Below are 17426 nucleotides of genomic sequence, written 5' to 3'. Positions count from 1 at the left end.
ATACAATAAGCCTTGATAATGCTACATTACGATACAATAAGCCTTGATAATGCACCATTATGATACAATAAGCCTTGATAATGCACCATTATGATACAATAAGCCTTGATAATGCTACATTACGATACAATAAGCCTTGATAATGCACCATTATGATACAATAAGCCTTGATAATGCACCATTATGATACAATAAGCCTTGATAATGCACCATTATGATACAATAAGCCTTGATAATGCACCATTATGATACAATAAGCTTGATAATGCTGATAATGCTACATTACGATACAATAAGCCTTGATAATGCTACATTACGATACAATAAGCCTTGATAATGCACCATTATGATACAATAAGCCTTGATAATGCTACATTACGATACAATAAGCCTTGATAATGCTACATTACGATACAATAAGCCTTGATAATGCTACATTACGATACAATAAGCCTTGATAATGCACCATTATGATACAATAAGCCTTGATAATGCTACATTACGATACAATAAGCCTTGATAATGCTACATTACGATACAATAAGCCTTGATAATGCACCATTATGATACAATAAGCCTTGATAATGCTACATTACGATACAATAAGCCTTGATAATGCTACATTACGAAACAATAAGCCTTGATAATGCTACATTACGATACAATAAGCCTTGATAATGCTACATTACGATACAATAAGCCTTGATAATGCTACATTACGATACAATAAGCCTTGATAATGCTACATTACGATACAATAAGCCTTGATAATGCTACATTACGAAACAATAAGCCTTGATAATGCACCATTATGATACAATAAGCCTTGATAATGCTACATTACGATACAATAAGCCTTGATAATGCTACATTACGAAACAATAAGCCTTGATAATGCACCATAAACAATAAGCTTGAATGCATTACACAATAAGCCTTGATATAAGCTGATAATGCTAATTACGAAACAATAAGCCTTGATAATGCACCATTACGATACAATAAGCCTTGATAATGCTACATTACGATACAATAAGCCTTGATAATGCTACATTACGAAACAATAAGCCTTGATGAGGCACCATCATGATACAATAAGCTAATGAATAATGCATCCTACAATAAGCCTGTAAACATTCTAATCATAGACTTACATCACTAGTTAATGACCATAGTTTGTACTAGGGGAATGTTATCTTAAGTGTACAAAAGTCATGTTTTTATATATTTTGTCACCACTTGATGACGTTAAAATGTACAGCGTGACCTTACAACAGATTGGTAAGGTGATATTATCAGTGATATGTGGATGATTATAGGTAGTGTCTGGATCTGACATCATGACTGTACTACAGGAACGTATAACAATATGTGGATTAGAGAATATCAACATAATGTGAACTATTTGTACTGAAAGAATTCTGCCTTAGTTTTATTAATCAGTGCCATTAGGGTGCCTAAAATCTTTAAGATTTAGCATAATCTGTTTTATTTAAAGTAGTATTAGTTCTCAAGCTAGATTGATCAATTATTTGGACAATAACTAATGTTTAATTGTGTAAGTGCATTATTAATACAAAAGTACATATAAAATATTTTATTTTGCCTCTGTTGTCTTTGCAATCAGTACCTCATTCCTATATGGTATAGTATTATGGACTTTTTGCGGGACGCAATTAATTTAATACTTTTACAAAATTGAAATAATGGTATTTTTTCACTATAAAAAACAGGAACAGACGATTTAGTATTTTTCTTCAACTACAAAAGTTGCTTACTTTTTACCACTACCACCATTGAAAAGTTTGAGCTACTAATTTTACTTCAAGTTCAAAATATGAAAAATAATTAATTGCATCCCGAAAAAAATCAGTGACACTATATCCTATATGGAATGAAGTACTGATTGCGCATGCACCAAAGGCGAAATCAATTATTCTATATTATTTTTTGTGTTAATTAGGCATATATATACACGATTAAACACCAATTATTGTTCAAATGATTAATATCATTTATGCTCTGTCGGCGGTGGAGCATCTTTAATAGAACAAATTAGAACCAGCCTTTCATAGAACATTTTGAACAGTTAGCCATAAACACATTTTCAGTCTGCATTTAAGTATTTCAAGGTAATTAAAATTCAGGTCTCAAAATTTGGAGGGGGTGTTAAATGGATGGAGGTCAAATATGTACTACCGGTATATATACAGAGGTCAGCGTACAAAATGTACTGCATATAAAAGTTAGGATACTTATCAGGATACTTTATCCACACTATGATATGATACATGTTGTGGTGATTAGGTAGTTGCTCTCATATATTTAAAAACATTATCACCGAACAAATACCCCGTCAAATGTGTAAACTTTTCTCTAGCAAAACATTCTTATACAAAAACCAAAAATAATGACTGTGCAGGCAATCTGAATGTTTGGTTGTGATGTGGAAAGCAAGTTTTGCCCCTGCTATCATTGATTTGTTGCTGTAGTAAAGTGCTCACAAAAGGATGGAAACTCGTTTTCAATTAACAAATGTATCCCGGCATTCCCGTGTATGCATGTACACAGTATAATGTTGGATGAACAATTGATTTAAATGATATGTTTCAAAGTAAAATGGTTACCATCCAATGTTTTAGGTGTTGATACTAACTGATTTAAAATAATAAAACAATTATTTGTTTGCTACTATCAGGACCAGCAGATATATGAGTTTCTGGTGGTCCTTTCTTAATATAGTGTGGTAAAGATTTGTTTTTTTCCTTTAAAGTACCAATATACTATGTAAAATATAAAAGGAAATCTCACCTCCACTATTATGATTTGTTAACTGTTAAATGTATCCTTGTCGACACATTTCAGGCTAATAATGTCTCTACATCTAGGATTTTTCCGTGGTTCACCAGATAAAAATAGCCTAAATCTTAATCATAATTTTACTCTTCTAGTATTCAACTCCAGATTGGCCCAGAAAGAGTGTATATAATAAAGATTAATATATGTATATATAAGTCAATATAAAAGATTTAATATTTCGTTACCACGATATCTGAGTGCTACTGTACTAGATTGTCACTAATTAGTACCAATGTTATCAAGCTGAATCAAGCAAATCTGATATACTCATAAATTAATTCATTGTTATTCAGAAATGGTAAATAGCATTTATCCTGTTCAGGGATTGGCTCTATAATACTAGTGTAAATCGGGACTGACATGGATGTTCCCTGGCAACACGATTTAGCTAAAAAACGTGTTAATTGAGTCAATGTGTCTAGTACCATTCACCGATTTGATTTTCAACGTAACAATGATTACCTACGAATGGATCAATTGTCTTAAATCATACAGTAGTGTAGGATTAATTATAGTCAACATACTCATATCAGCTAGATACATATAAGGAATACACATATACTACTGTATGATCTGGATTCCTGTCTATTCCATAATTGTGTGGCATTTTCCTTCTTAATTTATAGGTATTTAAACATGACATAATCAGTGATTATTTTAGGAAGATTTGGAGCCAAATAAAGGCCCATATCCCCTAGATAAATTTGGCCCTCTTGTTCAAAATGTCTCTGAAATAGAACAATTGTTCAATTAAACAGCTACATATACATACAAAGATAAGGGGAAGCTTTAATGTAAGTAGGGCTCAGATATTGCTCAATGGTTTTGTACACTTAAGTGTGTGAGGGGTAGAAAGGCTGGAGAACATTCTGATGGAACATATTAATCAGTCAGACGTGCCTTCGATCTCCTGCTTATTGGTTCACCGGTCAATGACCAACTTTTGCCCTGCCACCAGAACTTGCCATCTTTGAGTGACCTATTAGAATAAATCACCTAACAATCCACTTACTAACAATGGTCTCACTGTGGACTGCAAACTTGCATTGCATTAAATTGTGTGTATTTTGTGTTGCAGAGACGTGGTGGGATTTCCTATGATAGAAGAGACAAGAATGCTATATATGTCAGAATGCTTGGTAAGTTATCCTTGTCAGAATCATATTAAATTCTTGGAATATTTTCGATGACGAATAGAATTTTAATCTTTAATTTTTCAAATTTTCTCTTTGATAATTTTGTAGATGAAAATTTTCTTATTCACATTTGAAAGCAGAATTTGGATATCAAGACTTGCAAAAATATAGTTTTAGAGAAATAGAGGTTCCCCAACAAGTGACTGTTGTTTATCATGTTTATCAAACTCCTGTTAGTTAATTTTCAAATTTTGAAAAGAAACGAGCTTTAGCACTAAACTAGAGTTTAGATAAACATGATAAACAACAGTCAAGTGTTGGGGAACTTATTTATCCCATAACTTTAGCTCTTTATTTATTCTGTGGTGACCATTTTCTCGTCTTCATTCAGGGAAACTTACCACCATACATTGTGTAGTGATATCTTTCCGCCATAAAATATAGTGCCTAAACAGACAGCCAATAATCTATTGTTTGATACTTTGAATAAGCAACTACTAGTTAAACAGTAAATACTGTTATTTAAAAGAAAATGCACTATGGAAAGTAGCCCAAAGTTGAGAGCCAATCGGAATCAAGAGATCTTGGAATTGACCAATCAGAGGTGCTGTAGGTGTTACACACTGGAGTGTGTAAACATAAATGATAACCAACTGCTATGGAATTATCACATGAGTTTTCCATTGTGAAACATGCATAGTTATGAGATAAAAGTTTTTTGTGTACTGTCTCATGGACAGATTGATTTCTTTAAACAGTTTTGTTTTCATGCACAAATAAAAATGTGTAAGAATATATTTCGGTGTTTAAATCATAACTGCAACTGTCATCAAAGTATAAGATGGCCTCTTGAGCGACAGTTATCTAGTTCTTTGTGTATTTGTGTGTTTTCTGAAGTTTGAAAAATACAGAGTTATGTGCCCTTGTGGGTTAATTGGTAATGATTGTGACGTCAAGCGTTTGTGAGTATAAAGCCATACTTTTCAGAAAGAAAATAATGAGAGTTTCACTAATTATGATACATCATAGTATATTCCAGTATAGCTTGCCACAAGGAAGGTAATTTTTAACTCTGCTATAAATAAAGATGGAATATTATGTGCCAAGATTTAAAAAGTTTGAAGACAAAGTCACAAGTAGTCTTGATAGACAAGTGTTAACTTGTTTACTGAATACTTTTGAGTCAAACTAGGCGGTCAATTAAAAGGTACTAATGATGAGGTTTTCACCTGTTTGTTTGTTCATCCTAAAGAGGAGCTAATTATCCTGAAGGCACTTTAGTGTTATCAACATCAGAATCTGTGAAAATGTGTGTAATGGTCATTAGTGAGTACTAAACGGTCACTATTGGAGCTATGATATATTACTTACTAACAGACTTCATGTGGTCAAGTCAGAATTTTCAAAATTACTTAGAAATAATGTTCTCTATTTCATTTGCATATTAAAGCCAAAATAGTAAATAGTCAATTTCATGAATCACTATATATACTGACATCACTTTCTGAATTGTCATTATAAACTAGAATGTCTGTTTATTTTGTGGCATTTTCCTACTGTTTTACAAACATATTGTCTATGAATTGCCAACTGAAAATCACTGTCATTTTCATTATTTACCATTGTTTCTATAGAGACATTGATAAACAGTTGAGAAATAACATTCAAATTTGAAACATTGTGGGGAATTTATATTTGTTAATTGATTGAATTTTTATTGTGATTCATTTTCAATCATCACTAAGCACAAAAGAAATAGCAACTGGATTCAAATCATGACAATACCAATTAGAGGATATAATCTGATTATAAAATACCGTGAGATTTCTAATGAAATATTTCAGACTTGATCTCATTTATATTTATCCTAGATCTTCACATCAGATTGATATTTCAAACGTGCCTTACTTTTAAAATATCAAAGTTATGTGTTTATATTTACATTCCATGTTGCATTCGCCTATATAACACTAGTATACCAAATTGTAGTATATGAGAGTATGTCTGAAATTTACAGTGATGAGGTCTCTGTGTAGGAATACAAAAAACGTAAACAAACATGGCCGCCAGTAAACAATAAACAAAGCTAGTAGCCTGTCATCACATCAGATTTGTATTCGAAATAATTAAACTTTAAATTCAAAATGCTGGCATTAATGAAATTAAAATGAAAATCAAGACAAAATCATTTGAAATTGCAGTAATTAATATTTGGCTGTTTTCCAAATACCAAATTAATTAAAACGTCGTAAAAACATCGTCCAGTGTCTTAGAACGTCGTCTGCTACTGTGTCCGGAACACTGGAGGTAATTAAGAAGTAGTCTACTTTGATTGGAAAACACAAGAAAAAATACAGTATGGGGCTTCAGTTGAGAGTTTTTAAAGATACCTAGTAAGCTTTTGACTGTTTGAAATAGAATTACACCGTGTAATTTCGAGATAAACTCAGCTTAAACTGATTGAATGTTCAACTTAATTTAAGAACAATCGTATCGTTTGAGCTTTACTCAGCATAAAATTTACTCAGCAATAGTGATTCCGGAGTGACTGTAATACATGTGCCTTCCGAGAACAGAAATTAAATTGTAGTGTTGTGAATTTGATGATTAAAGGGGGATAACCCTTACTGAGTACAGTAGACTCTACATCACTGCGAACGTCTTGGGGGAGGCGCTCGGCATGGTATTATGCCGAAGCTAGGCTAGATCGAAGAAAAACGATGACATTGCTAATGAGAACCAACTTTATCACAAGAACTCTTCGATTGATATCGACAGATATCTGACAGACTGATAGAAACATAATAAGTTCATAAAAGTGAAACCAGGCACACTCAATATCCTACAAAACTATCATAGAAAAGTCAGATTTAAATAAGATTGCATCTTACCTTTCTAGTGGCACAAAAATCCCGTTATCCTACGTCAAAATATGTGGTTTAAATAAATCACTTTGTCTCTCGCGGAATAGAATTCCATCATCAGATGAATCACCTCAGCAGCGTCCTTCCCCAAGCGCTGATTCCGAACCACATCACTACTATAGTAGGGTATCTACATTGCGCGATATTAAATGTCACATCAAGAGATATAATGTTTAAATATTTTAAGAGTGTATGTTGTTTTGTAGATTTTTAGGTATTATTGCTAAAATAAAGTTTGATGTGGTATAAAATAAGTTTTTGATTATTTTATTTATGATACCATGGGGAACTAAATTATATCTGGGAAATATCCAATGTTCCGGTATTTGTACCTGCTGACGTCAGCGATGTGACTAGCGGCAAATTTAAACGCATTATTAGTGACGTTTCTTCAAAAAATAGTTGAATGTAAATATAAGCAATAAACAGTTACCAAATTGTAGTATATAGTCAATATGAATACAATTTGGGTGACAGATAAATAATCGTGTCGCCCGATTATTGCTTAAATGTATATGACAAAGTAGTAGATAAATAAGAATGGTTAAAAAGTTCACAATAAGACATCCTTTGTTTCTGTATTTAATGGAGCGTTACACAGAACACCATCTCTATCGATGTTTTACCTTTCTGTATGATTTATAGCCTTTTTATGTGAATTCTGCCTTGTTGTTTGGCCCAGAATGACATCACAATGAATCTAGTCATTTATATCAAAAGCTCATCTAATGGCAGGTCTGTCGTCTGTCAACATTTCCTTTAAATTGCTACTAGTCATAGAGTTCTGCGAGGGTTGTAAACAAATTTGGCCACAAACATCCTTGGGTGAAGGGGAACAGAACTTGTATAAATTTTGGCTCTGACCCTCCGGGGGCAGGAGGGGCGGGGCACAATACAAGAATTCTAGGTAAATCTTATAAATAGCTACTTGTCCTAGGGTTCTGCATGAATTTTAACCAAATTTGGCCACAAACATCCCTTGGAGAAGGGGAACAGACCTTGTATAAATTTTGGCTCTGACCCCCCCGGGGGCAGGAGGGCGGGGCCCAATAGGGGAATTAGAAGTAAATCCTATAAATCGCTACTTGTCCTAGAGTTCTGTATGGATTTTAACCAAATTTGGCCACAAACATCCTTGGGGGAAGGAGAACAGAACTTGAATCAGTTTTGGCTCTGACCCCCTGGAGGCAGACCAGGGGAGCGATACAGGCCCTCTAGGTCTCTTGTCACTAAGTCAGCTATGGTCTTATTAAGCAGGTGGTTGTTATGCAGAGGTTGTCACTAAGTCAAATGTTCTGGACTCTTGGAGATATGCTATCATTAGGTTCTCTAAATGACCATGTTTTGATTGGTACTGGGTATGTGGTTAAGGTGTCTGATATTTTACCTAAATTATCTGTACGACTCTGGACCAACTCTGGACAACTTTAGCTTGGTGATTATAGTGTAGTGACATTTTACCATTGGCCCTTCAACTCTTGATTAACCAGCTGAATGGTTAATCATCTCATTAGGATCGCTTTAACACATACATTAATTATCTGTTAATTTGACATCAAATTTCGCCCATTTTAGCTCACCTGGCCCGAAGGGCCGGTGAGCTTTTGCCATGGCGCGGCGTCCGTCGTCCGTCCGACGTCCGTCCGTCCGTCAACATTTCCTTTAAATCGCTACTTGTCCTAGAGTTCTGCATGGATTGCAACCGAATTTGGCCAGAAACTTCCTTAGGGGAAGGGGATCAGATTTTGCATAAATGGTGACCCTGACCCCCCTGAGGCAGGAGGGGCGGGGCCCAATAGGGGTAATAGAGGTAAATCCTATAAATCTCTACTAGTCCTAGAGTTCTGCATGGATTGCAACCAAATTTGTCCAGAAACTTCCTTAGGGGAAGGGGATCAGATTTTGCATAAATGGTGACCCTGACCCCCCTGGGGCAGGAGGGGCGGAGCCCAATAGGGGTAATAGAGGTAAATCCTATAAATCTCTACTAGTCCTAGAGTTCTGCATGGATTGCAACCAAATTTGGCCAGAAACTTCCTTAGGGGAAGGGGATCAGATTTTGCATAAATGGTGACCCTGACCCCCCTGGGGCAGGAGGGGCGGAGCCCAATAGGGGTAATAGAGGTAAATCCTATAAATCTCTACTTGTCCTAGAGTTCTGCATGGATTGCAACCAAATTTGGCCAGAAACTTCCTTAGGGGAAGGGGATCAGATTTTGCATAAATGGTGACCCTGACCCCCCTGGGGCAGGAGGGGCGGGGCCCAATAGGGGTAATAGAGGTAAATCCTATAAATCTCTACTAGTCCTAGAGTTCTGCATGGATTGCAACCAAATTTGGCCAGAAACTTCCTTAGGGGAAGGGGATCAGATTTTGCATAAATGGTGACCCTGACCCCCCTGGGGCAGGAGGGGCGGGGCCCAATAGGGGTAATAGAGGTAAATCCTATAAATCTCTACTTGTCCTAGAGTTCTGCATGGATTGCAACCAAATTTGGCCAGAAACTTCCTTAGGGGAAGGGGATCAGATTTTGCATAAATGGTGACCCTGACCCCCCTGGGGGCAGGAGGGGCGGGGCCCAATAGGGGTAATAGAGGTAAATCCTATAAATCTCTACTTGTCCTAGAGTTCTGCATGGATTGCAACCAAATTTGGCCAGAAACTTCCTTAGGGGAAGGGGATCAGATTTTGCATAAATGGTGACCCTGACCCCCCTGGGGCAGGAGGGGCGGGGCCCAATAGGGGTAATAGAGGTAAATCCTATAAATCGCTACTTGTCCTAGAGTTCTGCATGGATTGCAACCAAATTTGGCCAGAAACTTCCTTGGGGAAGGGGATCAGATTTTGCATAAATGGTGACCCTGACCCCCCTGGGGCAGGAGGGGCGGGGCCCAATAGGGGTAATAGAGGTAAATCCTATAAATCGCTACTTGTCCTAGAGTTCTGCATGGATTGCAACCAAATTTGGCCAGAAACTTCCTTAGGGGAAGGGGATCAGATTTTGCATAAATGGTGACCCTGACCCCCCTGGGGCAGGAGGGGCGGGGCCCAATAGGGGAAATAGAGGTAAATCCTATAAATCGCTACTTGTCCTAGAGTTCTGCATGGATTGCAACCAAATTTGGCCAGAAACTTCCTTAGGGGAAGGGGATCAGATTTTGCATAAATGGTGACCCTGACCCTCCGGGGGCAGGAGGGGCAGGCCCAATAGGGGAAATAGAGGTAAATCCTATAAATCGCTACCTGTCCTAGAGTTCTGCATTGATTGTAACCAAGTTTGGCCAGAAACATCCTTGGGGTTAACAGAATTCGTATAGGTTTTGGATTTGACCCCCTGGAGCAGAAAGAGTGGGGCCCAATAGGGGAATCAGAGGTAAATATTCAAATTCCTTCAGAAAAGAAACAATGAACTTGTATTCAGAACATTACTTGGCATTACAAACCAGGTGAGCGATACAGGCCCTCTGGGCCTCTTGTTTTACTTTTCCGTCCAACATGAAGTACTTTGATGAATAAGTGGCATTTAAATGTGACGTAGTTATGGAGAAAGAAAATTCAGGATTAAGAAATAGCAATTACAATTAATTAAAATGTTATAGGAGAACCAAAAAAATGATGTCTACTAAAGAAAAGGACTCCATTTTCAGTTATCGAAAAATATCTTCAGTCTTGATAGAAGTATGAAAACGAATTTTACAACTTTATCTAATGTAGCAGGTCATTTCATCACATGTACATTTCTCTTCTTTCTCTTCTGTATACGGCTGAACTTTGTCCATTTTCACTCATTAACTTGAAGACAGGCTGTCTTATTCAAAATTGTTTGTAGAGATCAAAATAAAATTATTACAATTTATTATTGAAGTTTTACTATGAACCAGGTCTGGAGACTTTATGCTATGTTCTTTATGTTTGTTTTATTATGACTTATTGGGTAATTGAAATGTGTAAAATATACATGTGCAAGTTAGTACATCTAAAAGATAAAAAAAAAAAAAAAAAAGTGACCTGCATCTTGATCCTAATGTTTATGTGGCCTTGACCCTTGTACAATACACTTGTGGTACAATACACTTGTGGTACAATACACTTGTAGAATTATGTGTGACCTATTTGAATGTACTGCACTTGGTTGTGTTTCAGTCCTATATAGGAACAATAGCAGTCTGTTGTAACCTTATATAACATGTCGGTGATGGAGTTTAATATTACATATGCCAATTACACATGTATCACACGTGGTAGATTACACGTATTTCATATGGGTCATCAGATGTGTGTTACACATGGGTCGGCGGGTTTGTGTAACTAGTTTTGTTATCTGTCATAGAGCTGTCGGATAGTCAGGTATGAAAATACAACAATGCAATGAGCAGTTAAAGAGCAGTGCCTGTACGTACGTCATAGATGGGCGAGGAACCAGTACCTGATAACCGACTAATGTGTACCTATAGGCAAGCGATAGGGGGCCTCATACGCAATGTAGCAATAACATTGGTGGGACATCTCAAATCATCAGGCTTTGCCCTTCACCTGTGTGCGCCTACGTCAATTAATCTGGGATAACATTGGCTGAAATCCTGTGGTGATGGTTGGTCAACACACTGACCTCTGCCAGTGTGACTAGCCAGTCTGGTGTTCCCTAAATGTGATGGACCTTTGACAGCTAAGACATACATCAATGATTCATTATATATAGGAACATGGTCAGCTAGTGTATATAAATATGACTGACCACTTGGTGAAATGTGGATAGCCTTTCTTACAAGAAGACTGCAATCTACCCACTTCAGGGGAATTCTGTCAGTGTACAATACCATTTTAAGGAAATCTAAAATATTATCTTGAGGACCAGTCTTGTTGGGAGTTTGGAAGTGTAAAAGGAAATTTAGGTATTGTTCTGTGAACAAGACACAAAAAACTTGCAAGTGAATGGAATATAATTGTGGTAGTATATCAGTTGTGTAGATGTTGTACAGTGTTGAGAGATCTGTAGACTACCCTGGTGCCAACACTCTAGAGGGATCACTGGTTCACAGGAGAGAAGAATCTTGTGGCATCTTAGGTATGTTTAAATTGAAACTCTCAGTTTTGTGCTTGAAATACACATCTCCAAATCTGTGGTAACCATACTTCATAGGGATCAGACAGCTTGATATAGATAGCTTATAGCTGCAGCCAAACCTGTCTACAAAGACCATCCCAAGGACAAAGTGGTCTTTGAAGCAAGATGGCCTTTATACACAGGTTGAATTGTGTTGAAATTGATAATTTTATAACGGGGCCCTAGAAAAGTGGTCTTTATATAGAGGTGGTTGCTCAGGCAGGTTTTTTTCAAACCTGTCTGTAAAGACCACCCAAACGACAGAGGAAAATGATCATTGGAGCCAGATGGTCTTTATACACAGGTTGAATTGTGTTGAAATTGATAATTTTACAATAGGACCCTAGAAAAGTGGTCTTGTTATGCAGGTAGTCTTTATATAGAGGTGGTTGCTCAGGAAGGATTTACTATATATAGATGTTTTGGTTAGTTAATGTTATGAATATTACCTGAGCTATTGCTTTTAAAGAATGTATCAGGATTTAGTGCAGGAAAATGAAACTTTTAAGTTGGAGTTCCCGGAGAAAAAGCACTGACCTCGATACATCAATACAAATGGCTCCTGGCTATTGCCCTATATTAGCTTTGAATTTTGTCAGAGTTTGAAAACTAATGTCAAGCACATTAACCACTATGCCGGCAGAACCTTGTTGCTGATATGCCCAGCCCATTACCTCACAAACAATCTGTATTCTTACATGATGTTCAGGTGGGTCCTCACAATCATTGCTCCTAGATACAATTTTGTTATCTACTTTATCTTCACATGTCAATTCATTCCTCCCTGAAGATACATTTGAACTTTTCTGATTCAAAGACTGGAACAGTTCATCATGCAATTTCAGGGGTAAATGAGTTTGTAATATCAGATAAGTACAGTAGTACCTGACTAGCTGCTACAACAATCTGAGAAGTCAAAACTCTATTACAATGCAGTCAGTGTAATCTGTGTTGTATGGTGCAGCCATCATTTTTCTATAAACATCTGAATGACTTTGTACTTGTAAAGCTACAGGCCTTTTAAACTCTGTTTTATGTTCTATGATAGGCCTTATTGATTCAGATGTTTTATGTTCTATGATAGGCCTTGTTAATTCAGATGTTTTATGTTCTATGATAGGCCTTGTTAATTCAGATGTTTTATGTTCTATGATAGGCCTTGTTAATTCAGATGTTTTATGTTCTATGATAGGCCTTGTTAATTCAGATGTTTTATGTTCTATGATAGGCCTTGTTAATTCAGATGTTTTATGTTCTATGATAGGCCTTGTTAATTCAGATGTTTTATGTTCTATGATAGGCCTTGTTAATTCAGAAACATAATGTGTATGTTGTACCTGATATAAGTTGGGACTGAATGAGACATTTAATTCTGGAATATTTGATATACAGCTGTACTGAAGATTTGTTGCTAATTAAAGCTAACGCTACTAATTTAGAATACACTTTTACTGCTCTGACATAAGCAATGCAATTTAAGTCTTCGGTAATGGCAAGATAAAACGTTGTATGATGTTGAAGAAAAATATGTTTTGCATGCTAGTTGTACGATTCAGTATCATGTTGTTGGCATCATTGTGATGTTCAGGACATTCTTGTATTAGAGATCAGATTGAACAGGTAACATTGATTAAGTCATTAAGTGTCAACAGACATAAGATTGGAAGTGGCAGCAAATGGTCTACCACTGAACCATTGACTTCTGAATGTTCATTTGTGCTGAGTGGTTAAAGTGTCTTGACTAAATCATCATGATTACATCTGGGTCATGCTTACTGTGTGTTTTTTAAAATATACTCAATATTCTACCAATAACCTTCACCTTTGGGTCATGGTGGCTGGGTGGTTAAGGTGACTAGACATTCTACCACTAACCTTCACCTTTGGGTCATGGTTGCAGAGTGGTTAAGATGGCTGACATTCTACCACTAACCTTCACCTTTGGGTCATGGTGGCAGACTGTGGTTAAGATGTCTGACATTCTACCAATAACCTTCACCTTTGGGTCATGGTGGCAGAGTGGTTAAGATGTCTGACATTCTACCAATAACCTTCACCTTTGGGTCATGGTGGCAGAGTGGTTAAGATGGCTGACATTCTACCAATAACCTTCACCTTTGGGTCATGGTGGCAGACTATGTTTAAGATGTCTGCCATTCTACCAATAACCTTCACCTTTGGGTCATGGTGGCAGATTTTTTTCTGGAGCATTTTAGGCATTCCACTAAAAACTGGTGTGTCCTTGAAAGATATTAGTTGATAACATATGACATAAAACATTACTAAACAAATATTGAAATTGACAAACCATCTGATGTTTGCAATCAAACAAGGAATAATGAGTGAGACTGAGAAATATTTAGTTACTAGGTATACAGTGTCTATTAAATGAATATGATCATAATAAATCTCTGATGTGCCAAGATTGTGTACAAGTAGACTATAAGTTGCGATGGCAATAATATGTAGATAAAAACAAGACGGCAAAATGCCAGGTTCTGTGATAGGATTGATGAAAGAAAGAAATTATATAATTTTTTTACCTCTTATTGCTTGTTCTGTTACTACAGTCCATCACATTAAGTTAGATCATTGATTTAATGTCAAGCTTGTGAATATGAAGTATTGTTTGCTTGCTTGGCTAATTAACAAGGCAAATGTGTTTTGCATGCAGAATATTTCAAGCACTGTCAGCTTCATTGATTTTACACTATGAAGGTAAGGAGCTGCTGAAATATTTCAATTATTGTCAGCTTGTGTACCTACTACCTAGTAGTATAAAACACAGTCACATAGTGTTACTTGTATAAATGAGGTTACAATTAATTGACAGTACAAATGAGGTCACAATTAATTGACAGTACAAATGAGGTCACATTTAATTGCAGGTAGAATTGAGGTCACATCTAATTACTTTAAATGTTTGTAGAAATGAAGTCACAACTAATTGATGGTATAAATGAGGTCACATTAAATTGATGGTAGAAATGAGGTCACATATAATTGATGGTATAAATGAGTCACATTTAATTGATGTTAGAAATGAGGTCACATATAATTGATGGTATAAATGAGGTCACATTAAATTGATGTTAGAAATGAGGTCACATATAATTGATGGTAGAAATGAGGTCACATTTGATTGAAAGAAGAAATGAGGTAACATTTAATTGATGGTAGAAATGAGGTCACATTTGATTGAAAGAAGAAATGAGGTAACATTTAATTGATAGTAGAAATAAAAAAAACATTGAATGGTTGGTAGAAATGAGGTCACATTTAATTGTTGGTAGAAATGCGGTCACGTCTAAATGCTTAAAGAAATTAGGTCACCTTTCATTAATGGTAGAAATGAGGTCACATTTAATTGATGGTAGAAATGATGTAACATTTGATTGAAAGTAAAAATGAGGTAACATTTGATTGATAGTAGAAATAAGGTAACATTTAATTGATAAGTGGAAATAGGTTAAGATTTAATTGAAGGAGTAGAAATAAAGTAACATTTAATTGTTGGTAGAAATGAGGTCACATTGAATTGTTGGTAGAAATGAAGTCACATTGAATTGTTGGTAGAAATGAGGTCACATTGAATTGTTGGTAGAAATAAAGTAACATTAATTGTTGGTAGAAATGAAGTCACATTGAATTGTTGGTAGAAATGAGATCATATCTTATTGTTGGTAGAAATGAGGTAACATCTAATTGTTGGTCGAATTAAGGTCGTAGTAAAAATTGTGTATTACGACGACATTAACAACAAAATCATCGTCAAGGTTCCTTTTATATATTTGTAACATGTTTCTAACAAATTATATATATAACGATCATAATTTTGTTGGTCCCCTGAAGTTGGTTATAGATGTGTTTTTACTGTATTTGATATTTGAAGAATGGTGGTCTATAGATTTTGGAATTTTGTAGAATATCAAATGTAGTTAGAATCAATTAGTCTTATTGATACATACAATGCATAAGAGCATCAATGAGAGAAACTGATATCCTATTGGTTATATAAGAATAGAATTAAGATAAATTGATATCCGTTTTCATTTTAAAGTATGTTGTTGAATCAAATATTGCTTTGGGATTGCCCAGCAGGCTAATCCCTTATAAGCCTATCCCTATATACCCCATACTGCTGAAGTACTAATTGGTAAAAGGATGATATTAGGAGGAATCTATGGACAATATTCATTAGTGTATCTACTGATCCTAATTGAGTTGTGACAAACAAATAGACATCAGGTGCACTAATACACCACTGTCAGTCATTCTGTATAACTGGGGCAGGTGCTCTATCACAAAGGACGGTGTTCCTGTGTACATATAGATAATGGTAAGCTCTCGTAGTAGATATAACGACTGAGGTCATTACATACCTGTACAACAATGGACTCTGACGTCATCAGCACAACAAAATCAGTGGAGCATTTACTCTACACAGCCCTCAAAGGCTTGCAAGTGCAAATACATTGATATGTAAAACAAACTGATCATATCTTACTAGGTGAACATGTGGTAGTTTTAAGGTTTTGTCGTAGTCTATTGTGATACATATCCAACATTTATCTATTCAGTCAGACTTACAGTTGATTTCACAGTTTGCACTGAGTGGTCTATCTAAAGGCAAAGAGGGATGGTTACATATGATCTTACATCTGGAAAGCTCTTTGAAACATCACTCGTTACCAAACACTTGGTTCGATAGATTTCTACTTTTTGGTTTTATATTTGGCGAGGATTTACAACAGAAACAACAATAACTTGAAACACTTCAGGTGAGTGATAGATATCATGTACATATTGTGTACATATATTCTTTTAAAGGCTTTATCAAATTAGGAGGTTTAAGTCTTATTGATTTCCTTTTCCAGTGAAGGAGATATCTCTATCTTAGTACCAACTTTTATGGTTCTGTTCCTTCTATGACGACTTTTGATTGAACTTGCAGTTTGTCAATGGCATCATCTAAATCTGATATGCAGTGCAGTGTTATTCATTTATTTCATTGAGGTGAAAGGTCAAATTTAAGTTGTCTACTTTTGCATTAATTCTTGTCAATTTAAGGCAATGAAGTTAAGGATATAGTAATTAAACTTGGATATGGTCTTTAGTATTGTGTAATTAGGTCATTTTAATCTTAACAACCTAAAAGAATAATTACATATGAATATGTGCACTTTGAAATCAGCTTCATATTAAGGTTGAATGCTTTTAAACCATAGACTAGAAGAGATACAATGAACAAACTTCTTGTTCACAGCAAAATCCCTTACCATATTCAACCCAATAAGGGCCCATGTCCCTATAAGAGCCCCTCCCTCTTTTTGAGGCCTCGATTTCAATTGCCCAGGCATAAATAAAGACCCAAACTACACAAAACTGTATAAATTTGCAATG

The 17426-nt window shown here is 35.7% G+C and overlaps 1 protein-coding gene across 6 annotated transcripts in view; it reads left to right on the top strand.

Moving 5' to 3' along the window:
- LOC138325728 (high affinity 3',5'-cyclic-AMP phosphodiesterase 7A-like) overlaps positions 1–17426 on the top strand; it is an 88224-nt gene that overhangs the window by 37619 nt on the left and 33179 nt on the right. For 4 of the 6 annotated variants that reach the window (XM_069271575.1, XM_069271579.1, XM_069271578.1 and 1 more), the window contains exon 2: positions 3938–3998. In XM_069271575.1, the coding sequence (XP_069127676.1) occupies positions 3938–3998 (61 nt within the window). Of the gene's footprint in view, positions 1–3937; positions 3999–11072; positions 11985–16497; positions 16805–17426 lie in introns of those variants that run through there. The other 2 variants (XM_069271577.1, XM_069271580.1) reach the window with 2 other exon arrangements.

This window comes from Argopecten irradians, chromosome 6, assembly GCF_041381155.1.
Source record: "Argopecten irradians isolate NY chromosome 6, Ai_NY, whole genome shotgun sequence".
Classification (NCBI taxonomy): Eukaryota; Metazoa; Mollusca; class Bivalvia; order Pectinida; family Pectinidae; genus Argopecten; species Argopecten irradians.
This window is presented reverse-complemented; position numbering and strand designations above follow the sequence as displayed.